The 12,715-nt window shown below is 38.1% G+C and overlaps 1 protein-coding gene across 2 annotated transcripts in view; it reads right to left on the bottom strand.

Annotated features, from left to right (window-relative positions):
* SH3D19 (SH3 domain containing 19) overlaps window positions 1–12,715 on the bottom strand; it is a 186,871-nt gene that overhangs the window by 16,037 nt on the left and 158,119 nt on the right. For both annotated transcript variants that reach the window (XM_042983776.1, XM_042983777.1), the window contains 5 exons: window positions 9,984–10,045; window positions 8,701–8,965; window positions 6,211–6,279; window positions 5,908–6,048; window positions 178–259 (listed from right to left, as the gene is read on the bottom strand). In XM_042983776.1, the coding sequence (XP_042839710.1) occupies window positions 178–259; window positions 5,908–6,048; window positions 6,211–6,279; window positions 8,701–8,965; window positions 9,984–10,045 (619 nt within the window). The remainder of the gene's footprint in view (window positions 1–177; window positions 260–5,907; window positions 6,049–6,210; window positions 6,280–8,700; window positions 8,966–9,983; window positions 10,046–12,715) is intronic.

Below are 12,715 nucleotides of genomic sequence, written 5' to 3'. Positions count from 1 at the left end.
TGCAGCTAAGCTCTCTGGAACAGTTGGGTATTAATGACCCTTCTGGAAGGCATGGTGGGTGGTAAAATGACCAATCTTTTTTGGCACAGAAAATGAAGATGTCCTCGAGAGGTTAACTCAGGAAAGATATCTGCTCAGGGATCCTGAGCTCTACCACTTTATTATTTATGTGCTTACCTGCTGGGAAATCATGAAGAACAACAGCATGAGGGGCACTATTGTCAACAGGCTTCTGAGCACGGCTTGGATGGCTTGGATCCTTAGGGGGAAAAACAGAGCTGTGAATGAAGTGTGCACGATGCATGCTGGATTTGCTATTCGCTCTGAGACCATTTTTTTTTTTCTCATTAGAATCCTCTTGACATAATTACATTCTGAGTACAAGATGCAAACCACATAGTTGAGCCAAACAAGGGAATCATTATCAAGTTGAAAAGGCATGTGTCCTTGCCAAGGGAGGACAAAAATAACTCTCAATTATGATATCCCCGAGCATTTTTCTTAAAACCACGAGAGTAAATTAAAAGGGAATTAACTTTAAAAAAAATTTTTTATTAACTGGTACCATTCTACCCTGAAGTAGTGTTTTTTGATCTGTGTACCTTGCCAGGGTTGCTTTTTCTTTAAACTGTTATCAGTACTACACCTCAAGAACAGAGCCTTCAAAGTTGAGTCTTCATTAAAATGGTAAAAGAAGAAAGCTCTGCAATTTATACTCTTGCCTTTCATAATGAAAAGAGCTAATGACTTCCACAAAAGTATAATTCACAAAAAGTAAAATCCATTTCATTTATTACCACTTAACTGAAGGCTTTCTCTAATTTGAAGACCAACACTACCTCCCATGCATGCCCTGGATTTTCTATTTAATCTAAATGGTTTATTCAACAGTAATTCTAGCTAAATTAGCAAAGAGAATTCAATATTCTCTACCCATTTAGCCAACTTCCTAGATTGGCTAAGGGAGAGAGTAAAGTTGAAGAGTGACCTTTTCTCATTGATAAGCAACTGTTACTCTTAGTTTTTAAAACTTAATCTTTCTTTTTAAAATTTTATTTAAATTCTTGCTAGTTAACAGTCAATATTGATTTCAGGAGAAGTCAGTGATTCATCAATTACAGGCAACATCCAGTGCTCATCACAACTGACCTCCTTGATACCCATCCCCCATCCAGCCCATCCCCCACCCACCTCCCTCCATCAACCCTCACTTTGTTCTCTATCATTAAGAGTCCTCACAGTTTGTTTCCCTTTCTTTTTTCCCCCCTCCCATATGTTCACCTGTTTTGTTTCTTAAATTCCACTAGTGAAATCCTATGATATTTGTCTTTCTCTGACTTATATCACTTAGCATAATACACCCTAGCTCCATCCATGTTGTTGCAAATGGCAAGATTTCACTGTTTCTAATGGCTGAGTAATATTCCATTTTATATATATATATATATATATATATATATATATATTTATATATATATATATATATTTATATATATATATATATATATATTTATATATATATATATATATATATATATGCCACATTTTCTTTATCCAGTCGTCAGTTGATGGACATCTGGGGTTTCTCCATAGCTTGGCTATTGTTGATAATGCTGTTATAAACATCGGGGTGCATGGGCCCCTTTAAATCTGTAATTTTGTATCCTTTGGGTAAATACCTAGTTGTACAATTGCTGGGTCCTAGGGTAGTTCTATTTTTAGTTTTTTGAGGAACCTCCATACTGTTCTCCAGAGTGACTGCACCAGTTTGCATTCCCACCAACAGCGGATTCCCCTTTCTTCACATCCTCACCAACACCTGTTGTTTCTTGTGTTGTTAATTTTAGCCATTCTGATAGGTGTGAGGTGGTACCTCATCGTGGTTTTGACTTGTATTTCCCTGATGATAAGCGATGTTGAGTATCTTTTCATGTGTCTGTTAGCCATCTGGATGTCTTCTTTGGAAAAGTTTTTATTCATTATCTTCTGCCCATTTCTTAACTGGATTATGTGTTTGTTGGGTGTTGAGTTTGCTGAGCTCTTCATAGATTTTAGATACTAACCCTTTATCAGATATGTCCTTTGCACATATCTTCTCCCATTCTGTAGGCTGCCTTTTAGTTTTGGTGATTGTTTCTTTCACTTTGCAGAAGTTTTCTATCTTGATAAAGCCCCAATAGTTCACGTCTGCTTTTGTTTCCCTTCTAGTAAGAAGTTGCTATAGCCAAGCTGCTATAGCTGCCTGTGTTCTCCTCTAGGATTTGGATGGCTTCCTCACATTTAGGTTCTGTATCCATTTTGAATTTATTTTTGTATATGGTGTAAGAAAGAGGTCCAGTTTCATTCTTCTGCATGTTGGAATCCAGTTTTCCCAACACCATTTGTTGAACAGACTGTCTTTTTTACACTGGATATTCTTTACTGCTTTGTCAAAGGTTAGTTGACCATATAGTTGTGGGTCCATTTCTGGGTTTTCTATTCTATTCCATTGATCCATGTGTCTGTTTTTGTGCCAGTACCATACTGTCTTGAAGACTACAGCTTTATAATATAGCTTGACATCCTGAATCACTGTTATTCTTAGTTTTATTTAATATGAACAGATAGACTTACTCTCCTCTTCCTCTTCCTCCTCCTCCTCATCTAATCTGACTAAAAGATATTATTTTCAACACTGGCAAACCTGTGAACTAAATGAAGGCCGATTTATTACCTCATCTTTTAACCAAATTGCACCTGCAGAGGCATGCTATATTCTCCCAAGTTAGGTAAAGAGAAATACGAACCTAGATCAAGACAGTAATGGTTAATGGCAGCTCACTACACTAGCTTCTCAAAGTCACCCTGACAATTTTCTTAGAAGCTGCTCAGTATTTTTCTCTAAATAAATGAGCATGATGGGAAGTTCAGGATTGTGGAAAGGAACCATGAAATATTTGCAGTCTGCAGGGGCTCTAAAAAATTATTTACATAATTTATTATATGTGTGTATATGTGGTTTTTCATTTTTTTTCTCCTGATTTACATCTGTGGAAAAAAGAATGACTATTTGATAAATGGTGTCAGGTTAGAGGGCTATCCATTTGGAAAAAATGAAGTCAGAGGCTTACCCCACACCAAAACAAACATGAATCTTCAAATGGCCCAACAAGCTGAATGTGACTAAGCCTGAGTGGGTAGAAGAGGTGGGACAGTAACTTGAGCCTCCCAGTCAGTTTCCCTTCTCTGTCTTCAATGCATGGATATCCCCACAAAGCTGCTCATCAACCTGGCCTGGCAGCTATAGGGAAGGAGGAACAGACTACACAGCATTGGCCACAAGAGGTCAGTACAACTCGGACCACACCATTAGGGTGGGTGTCTGGTAGGTAAATTTAATATATTTCAAAGCTCTTTCTTTCTAAAATTTTTTAAAATGTAATTTATTGTCAAATTGGTTTCCATACAACACCAAGTGCTCATCCCAACAGATGCCCTCCTCAATGCCTATCACCCACTGTCCCCTCTCCCCACCCCCCATCAACCCTCAGTTTGTTCTCAATATTTAAGAGTCTCTTACAGTTTGCCTCCTTCCCTTTCTTTCTAAATTTTTTTAATGTTATTTATTTTTGAGAGAGAGAGATGGACAGAGCACAAGCAGGGGAGGGGCACAAAGGGAGACACAGAATCTGAAGCAGGCTCTAGACTCTGAGCTGTGAGAACAGAGCTTGATGCGGGCCTCGAACCCACGAACTGAGAGATCATGACCAGAGCCGGAGATGGATGCTCAATGGACTGGGCCACCCAGGACCCCCCTCAAAACTCTTTCTAATATGACCATAATTGTGGATACAAATGAATAAAAACTGCCAATACTCATTGTTTATTCTCTATGTGCTACTCACCAAGGTAAACACCTTATATGCATTAATTAGCTCTTTTAAGTTTTTAAACATCTTTGAGATATAACTCCATAATAATACCATAAAATCCATCATTTAAAGTGTACATAGTTTTGGCAAATTCACAAAACTGTGCAACAATCACCACAATCTAAGTGTAGACCATTTTTATCACTCTGAAAAGACACGCCCTCCCCATTAGCAGTCATTCCCTCTGCACCCTCCCCATAGCCCTAGGCAATCACTAACCTACTTTCTGGATTTGCCTATTGTGGACTTTTATATAAATGGAATCATATAATAAATCAATTCTGAAAATATCTCTGTGGAGTTATCTTAACTATTTTCTACATTAAAAAAATGAAGTTTAGATGGGGCGCCTGGGTGGCTCAGTTGGTTGAGCGTCCAGCTCTTGGATTTCAGATCAGGTCACCATCTCAGGGTCATGGGATCAAGCAAGCTCTGCTTCCAGCTCTGCACTGAGAGTGCAGAACCTTAACATTCTTCCTCTCCCTCTGCCCCTCTCCCCAACTCACTCTCTAAAATTAAAAAAAAAAAAAAAAAAGTTTAGAGATAGGTTAAATAACTGCCTAGGGTGATATACAGTGAACTGAAACCCAGCTCCCTGAGACATAAATCTGTGCTCACAACCAGGCACTAGGTAACAATCTTCCACTTCCCCTGTGACTTGACAGGCTCAACCTCAGCTGATAATGTTCAGTATTTTCTGTTTACTAAAGCAGGAGAAAGTATAACTCATCTTTAGAAATCTGTACCTTAAAACTAGGCTTACAAGTAGGTAATGTTTATTTTTCTAAAAAGTGTAATACTAGCCATGAACCCAGAGTTTTCTAAAGGAGGCTTCATTTTGGTATCAGCAGTAGTTGGCCAATGGAGGCCAGGTGTCTTCAAGTCTATGGTGTAAGAGGAAGGCAGGTAATGTTTAAAGTGTCAAACCTCTGGACTATTATAAGAGTAACTTCTAATTTTTTAGCTTCTGTTTTTCACTGAGGAAAGCTTTTTGGCCCTATAACTCCCACTGTCACCCATCAGTGTGTTCTGAGAGAGGAAGGATGGCTGTGGCAGATGGATAATGCTATATCAAAACAAAGAGAAAATGAGTAATAGGAGAACTTTCCCTGTGTGGACTAAAGTTAGAATTTCACTATCCTACCTGTGACTAGTTTAACACATATCTTCTCTGCTCTCCAAGACACAAATTTTTAAGTTTCTTGGCAAACTTCAAAAGATAAACTGCCTTCTAAGAAGAAAGAATTGGACTAGATTATGGAAACTAGGATGAATGGCAAACCAAATACTTTCCTTGGGTTAAATGATTGGTGGGTATTATTTTTCAGGTTTGCCACATTAACTAACAGATAGTGAAAATTTAACTGGATAACTTAAGAAGCTCTTTTACGAATACATCTCTATAAATTATTCAATGCTATTTTTCTTGCTAAACAAACGACCTTCGCTAATCATTGCATTCTCCCAGGCTCCACAAATTTGTTAGGCCTAAACTGTGACTTTAGGTTGTTGGATTACATTTCATTTCATTATTTTGAGCTATGATCAGAGAAATGAGGTTTACTCTAAGCTTAAATCTTAAAGGCAAGTGCTTTTTAATGTCAGACTTAGCATTTATAGGGCCCCCGTTAAAATAATTATCCATTCTGCTAGGAAACTAATCTCGGACAGTTTGGTAAACATGTTTACATTATTTTGGAAAAAAAAATAGCTCTCACAGTTGAATATTAATGGCTGAGTGCTCTGGTTGCTGTAAGTCAGTATGCTATGAGGAAGACAACACATGGTAGTCATTCTGTGTGTCAAAGTGATTAGCATGGCAGGGGCAAGTCTTTCAGAAGTCATTTATTCTTAAAATGAAATAAAATGCTACTGCAATTTTTACTCTGGTTAAAATAAACGTGCTAATAAAAACCTGAGGATGAGATATAATTAATAGTTCTATGAAATGTGCTGCCATGTGTGACATGACAGCTGTGCAATATTAATTCCTTACGTTTGGTCTGCTTCTAAGATGTTCATCAAGTGGGGTGATAATCTTTATCTGAGACACGTGAACTCTGCCAATATCTTCTCCCTTTTGGCATTCCAAGTAATTATTTTCTGCCTGCTTCAGCATCACAAGTACGTCCCCACGCTGTAAGGCACAATATCACACTCTGAAGCAATTATTATTTAATAAAACATTATTACTTTTTTCACATTTTAATCTTTGGAGCCTAAAGCATTTAATAATGTGTGAAGGAGTAACAGAGGACACTGATTTTTTTACATTAGTAAAGAAAGAGCTCTACTTTACCTTACAAGAGATTTCTCCAGGGTTTTGGGAGACAATGTCTTCATTGGCAATTCCATGAGGCACAGACAGCTTAAACACAAACCCACAAAACGATTATTCACAATCAAATAGCCTCCTCATAAACTGCTGATAATGTGGAGATGTCAAATGTGTGCCTAAAGTGCAACTTTTCTAGCAGTTAAACTCTTCACTTGGTTTCCTCAAGCTCTAGATCTAGTGAGATCCATGAGAAATGGATACTAATAGTATCGGAATGTGAAGAATGTGGCCAAAAATTCCCTTTAACAAGTACAACCAGGAAGTTCTATTCTGTAGGACAAGGCCCACCAAGTCTCCTGATTTAAAGCATTTAAAGGATAAATGCTCAGCACCTGACCTCAGAGCCTAAGCCATGTCTTTACTGCAGGGTTCTCAATGGCTGTCATCTGAAGGCTGATAGGGGACTGGAGCCTCCTGTGTAGGGCTTGACTGCTTTCATTTGCCTTCAATTTCCTTTTCTCCTAGAGTCTCTCTGATACCAAGTATCTACTTAAACCCATTTCATTGCCTGACCCCAGTCACTTCGTACTCAGCTGTCTGATCTTAGAATGACTTTTACATCTGCACCCCACCCTTAGCCAGAGGACTGTTCCCTGCCTTGATAAATTTGGTCTGATAAGTGCAGGTCAGAGGGTATATCCAGGAAGTGTGATCACACAAGCTCACTTCCAACAAGAAAAGGCAGATTTCAATCACTCATAAGCAAAGATTCAGAGTGCAAGGATGTGTCCCTGTAAGGCTGGGTTGGGTGGTGGTGATTCCCAGCATCCCTGTTAAGAGTCCCAGGCTCCCAAAGGAACCAGAGTCTTGATTTTAGCAATTTAATCAAGGAATGTCCATGGAAAAAATGAGAGACTTAAGGAATTATTTCATACTGAGACATACTACTCTAATATACTATCATTTTGAATTTATTAATTTGAGCTATCCAAATGTTTTACTGACATTATACAGCTATGCTAAGAACCAGCAAAATACGGTTTTTCCTGAATGAGGCTCTTAACATAGAATGTCCAAAGCTAGTAGAGACTTTATAGCTACTAATACTACTCATAGTATGGCTTATTGGCTAAGAGCATGGGGCTCAGAGCCAGCTGATCTACGTTCAAATCTTGGCTCTACCATTAACTGATTTTGTGACCCTGGACAAATTCCTCAACTTCTCTGTGTCTTATTTTTTTTCATTTGTATAAAAGAGGTTAATAACAGTATTTACTTCAAGGGCTGATGTGAGGAATAATACACATAAAGTGTTTCAACAACAATCTTTTTTTTTTTTTTTTTTTAACGTTTATTTATTTTTGAGAGACAGACACATCATGAGAGGGAGGAGGGCAGAGAGAGAGAGGGAGACACAGAATCCGAAGCAGGCTCCAGGCTCTGAGCTGTCAGCACAGAGCCTGATGCGGGGCTCAAACCCACGAACCATGAGATCATGACCTGAGCTGAAGTCGGATGCTTAACCAACTGAGCCACCCAGGCACCCCTAAAGTGTCTAAACAATATCGGGCGCATAGTAAGTACTCAACACATCAGTCACTGTTCTTATTTATTATTTTAAAGTAACCTATCCCAAAGAACACCCCTGGGTTTTATTCATCAGTTTAAATGAAAATGAAAATGAAAATGAGTATACTACCTTTTTCTTTTCTGTCTATACCCTTCTCTTAGGATTAGAAAAATCCTAAATGGCTTAAATTTCCTTAATGAGGAAATGTAGAATAACATAATATTGCTAATTGTTGTCTTTGTTAAGAGCCACTGTCACACAATTATTTAAAAAAGTGCAAACAGTTCTGTTCTCCTTCTCATTTTTATTTGTTTTGCATTTTATCAGGCTAACCTGACCAAAGTAGAGAGAGCACATCAGCTCTATTTTCACTTAAGAGTGGGAAATGAACAAACGTTTTGAAGTCACATGATGAAAAAACACATTCAAGAGAACAAAATTAATATCTCAACTACCTCAATTATTGATTAAAAGCTTCTAACCAGTAACTGTTAAATGGGCCATGATAATTAGGTTTCTAAAGGGGAAAGTGAGGAAAAAACATCCATTTTAATGAGAAATTTCCTTCTATTTCATTTTAAATTTTAGTCTGTGGGCAAGGTAGCTGTAAGATATAAACTATATCAAGTTATAAACTATAATATCTGTCAGAGCTACTCCCATCAGTATAATCCACTGGGTCAGGTTTTTCAGTTTGTTTGGTCAAGCCAGACAGCAGGTTACACTCCCGGTCTGCCCTGCTTTCTTTTCCTATAGTTCTTCCAATAATGAAACCCTGCTTTAAAGACCTAGTTTTATTATGGCCTACTTCTCTAAAGCCCTCTTGGTGTCAAGGGGCAAGTCCCCATTTGTCTCATCATCTTTTTCTAAGGAATAACAGATCATTTATATACTTTAGAACAAATCTCTTGATTACAAACATTTTTAAGGGCTACACTCACCATATATTTCCTGTAGAGAGGGTGTCCTGGTTTGGGGCGAGGGGGCAGCACCGGATCTTGATTTTTAAAGACTTGACTCTTGGCTTTCGAAAGTCCAAATGCCAAGTTACTTTGTTTTTTCTGAAGATCCATGTCAGAAGAAGACCGATTAAAAGGCAGTTTTTTATTTGATGCTCTGGTTGCAGAAAGTTTCGGGGGAGGTGGTCTCTCCGGGGCCCCCTTGGGAGGAGGTTGTCGAGTCGGTATAACTTTTCCATTTATAGGTCTGAAAGTCAATGAGGGTGCTGGGAGTCAGTGTTTGATTGATTATTAGGGTCCTGTTTTATTCTTTCTTACACACACACACACAGCTTTCTGCTGGGGTAATACAATTTCTGAAACATGCAGGCTATGCTATTTTTGAGCAAACGACTGCTGCATTAAACATTATATTATTAGAGGAAATGCCATGATGCTCCAGCTTCCTCTTATCTTGCACTAGAGATTCATTAGTTTAAGACAAACAAGCATTTACTATCATGAGCTCTCCAAGGCGCTATTTACTCTTAAACACACCATGACTATTTCAGGAGACTAAGCACTTTCTAAAGTATGAGATGAAATGCTAATAATAAGGTATCAGGTATATTTGACTGGGTCCATACATAATTAGAAAAGGAACACCAAATTCCCTCAATATTTGCGTTAGAGGAATTATTACTAAAACCCTAATTTAGATTAATATAAAGAAAGCTAATTCTGAAAATGGGTAAGACAACCATTACTTTGAAAGTCTTCCCATAATCTCTATGACAAAAATAATTTCCAACATAGTAACATCTTCTGATAGCATCACAGCATTTTGTTCAAGTAGCTCTGGAACTCAGGAGGGCAGGTCCCCTCTGAGCTCACAGTGCCTGTCTCCCTTTGGAGAGGCTTTCAAAAACCAGGCTGGTTTCATAATGGGGAGTATGTGCGTACGTTCATGTATACGTTCAAGAAGCAGAGTTGCTTTAGGTTTAGAAAGGGTCTTGTTCATTTAGTTGAGGAAAAGTAATACAGATCAGTGTTTGTGCTCTGTGAGTTGCTGGGCTTTGTTAAAAGAAAGAAGGAGCAAAGATTCTTACAACCAGATGTCAGAAACAGAGTAGAGGCTAGTGGCCTGGGAGAATTCAGGAGTTTAATGCATCTTCAAAAGATCTTGGACCAACAACACTCAGTTTTGATGACAGAAAACAGAGTCCAGTCTGAGTCATTAGTTTTTCTCTAATTTACTTCTTAAAAGTTTTCTCACACTTACTTACCTTGGTGGCAACCTTGGGGGTCCTCGCACAGAACCTCCTGTTTGACCCATGTGGTCAGATTCCTGCAAGTATCAGACAATGCTTTTCAGTTAAGGTTAGTCTGAAATAAGAGCCTGTCAAGAGGAATTATGGACAACTTTTTGACTAGCTCTCTAAGTGGAAATGTAGCTGAGTTATAGAAAGTAGTTTGAGAGTTTTTAGTCTTAAGCAATATTAACTCATTACTTAACAATATTAACTATTACTTCCTGTATCAGTTGTCAAGTCTGAATACAAGTGAAAACAGAGAGAAGACCAGGGTAGTCTGCTGTTGTGGACCATGGCCCAACCAACTGCACTGTGTGGTTATGCGCCCAGCAGACTCATCAGGTATTAAGGATGATATTTAAATCATGATAGGTTATACAGTAGCAATTTAAGCAAGCACTGAAGGGAATTTTTAAAAAATAGCCTTCATTTATCCTATGACAACACTTAAGATACGCACTGCTCATAAGTTTAAACGTATAATAAGTGAGGTGGTGATTAGTTTGTTTTGCTTACAACAAGCAGATCTCTCATCACTGGGTGGTTTATAGTTTGGGTGGTGGCTTCTGAACTAGGAGGTAGAACACAATAGAAACTTAAGGGATGGCCTGAAAGGAAGGTATGTGAAGAATAATGGAAAAGGCTCAAGAAAGCAGAAAGAGTAAAGGGGGATAACTCAAAAAATAAAAGATGGGTAGAGCAGGAATGTCCGAGCCTAACAGCATATGGGAGAAACTGAAAGTGTGGAGAACAAGAGGAAGATTTCTATAGGAAAAGGACTCAAACTGTGCTGCTTAAACAGATTTTTCAAACATGTTGTAGCCTAAGGATTAGGAAATGAGTATAATAATACATGGAAAATGTTTCCAGATCTTTTTGTTAAAGGATCACAAAGCCAAAACTTCTGTTTTTTGTTTTTTTTTTTTTTTGGAAAAAGTCCTCTCTAAATTCTTCTAATTCTGATCGAGTCTCCTTTTTTCACGTTTCCTACTTTCTAAGCCCCCAGTACTGACATGCACAATATAATATTCCTCCAAGGGGGAAAGTGCTAACCCTTTAAAATTACATTGCCTTTTTTTGTAAGGGAGATTTAACTGTCATTTGGGAATGTTCAGGCTAATTCAGACTGTTTTCCTCCCTCTCACCTTATAAATGAGTTAAAACTGACTTCCATAGTGTTCTAATTCAAACTGAATATTAACAACTTTTCCTTAAATACCAAATGATTAATTGCCAGTAACTGCGATCATTTAAGTATATTTCAAAATCCCATTTTTAAAAACAAATGAAGCTTGCCCTTAAAACTTGGTTTCACTAATGAGTTCAATTAATGTAGTGAGGCAAGTCACTAGCCCATAAACCCTGCAATGGTCCATACAAAATCCATGCCTTATAAATCCACCGCTGCCTATATTCCTCCCACTCCTGACAAATCCTGCTATGATTCTGAAAAACTAACTTATTTATTTGGCTACCTTTAATATTAACAAACAGAAAAACACTCTAGCAGAGAGTCAGGAACTCTTACTGGTTTTCTCAAAACTATAGTTGTTAGATAACTTAATAAATGAAGGCATATAAAAAATATAGATGTATACATTTGACACAAAAAGTTATAGATGATGTACTTTAATAACTACATACCACATAATCCTAACCTTGTACAAAATATTAACTGTACTTTTGTCTCAGGGGTGTTATTTTTATGGAGGATCTTAAGTATCTTTTTAGTTTCTCAAATTTTCCACAATGAGAACATTTTGAATCAGGAAAAAAAAAGGCAGTATGCTCACATCGCCCAGGAATGTTAGGCACACTGTAGAACATAAATACTGAGAAGAGAGGACTGGCTCCTGTAGAAGCCACTGTCCTAGTGTTTGCTAAAGTCCAGCTTTGTGCACGAGTTCTGCCAACAGCCTTTGGAAGATTAATGATTACGTATTTCCTCCTCTTCAATATTCCACAACTAACTGGAGCCTCTCTGCATCTGTTTTTATAGTTTTTCTTTAGCTCTGACTTCTCTGAACTTTGGCTTACAATGTGTTTGGATAGTTCCTAGTGAAGCTGGTCTTTCTGCTTGTACTGCCCCTGCAGATGCCATCTTTTTGTTCATCTGCTTTGGAATGGTTTCTTATATTCTAACTTAAAAATAATTCCCTAGTTTGTTTGTTTTTGCTGAATTTTAAAAAACACATATTTCTTCCAAGACCACATTCTTGTCTGTTGGAATTTCTTAGGAGCCTCTGCAAAAGTTCCTTCTCTTCTTTCTCCAAGACCTGGTACCACTTCTTAGGCCCTGAATTCACTGGCCAGCTTCTGTGCTACAGCTTGGATTCTTGATACATAGCTGGTGGCATCTCCTGACTCTCCTGCACTGGCTGGCAGCCTCTTTGGGAAAAGCTTTGGAAGCCCTGAGTTCTCACACAAAAACATCTGCTCCTGCTCCAGGGGCTCCTAATGTTCTTCACCCTAGAGTCCCTGTCCTTCTGGTGAAGAAAGGGAGATTTCGTAACACAGCCATCCTGCCCTAAGATGAAGAAACAGTAAAGAGTTTTTGTTTCGTGCCTCATCAAAGGACACAGTTGGCAAAGATCAAGCCCATCCTCGTGGGTGATTACACTGGCGAAAGTCTTTTTTTTTTTTTTTTTTAACGTTTATTTATTTTTGAGACAGAGAAAGAGCACGAATGGGGGAGGGTCAGAGAG

This window comes from Panthera tigris, chromosome B1, assembly GCF_018350195.1.
Source record: "Panthera tigris isolate Pti1 chromosome B1, P.tigris_Pti1_mat1.1, whole genome shotgun sequence".
Classification (NCBI taxonomy): Eukaryota; Metazoa; Chordata; class Mammalia; order Carnivora; family Felidae; genus Panthera; species Panthera tigris.
The sequence above is the reverse complement of the archived record's forward strand: the minus strand, read 5'-3'. Positions and strand labels throughout refer to the sequence as shown.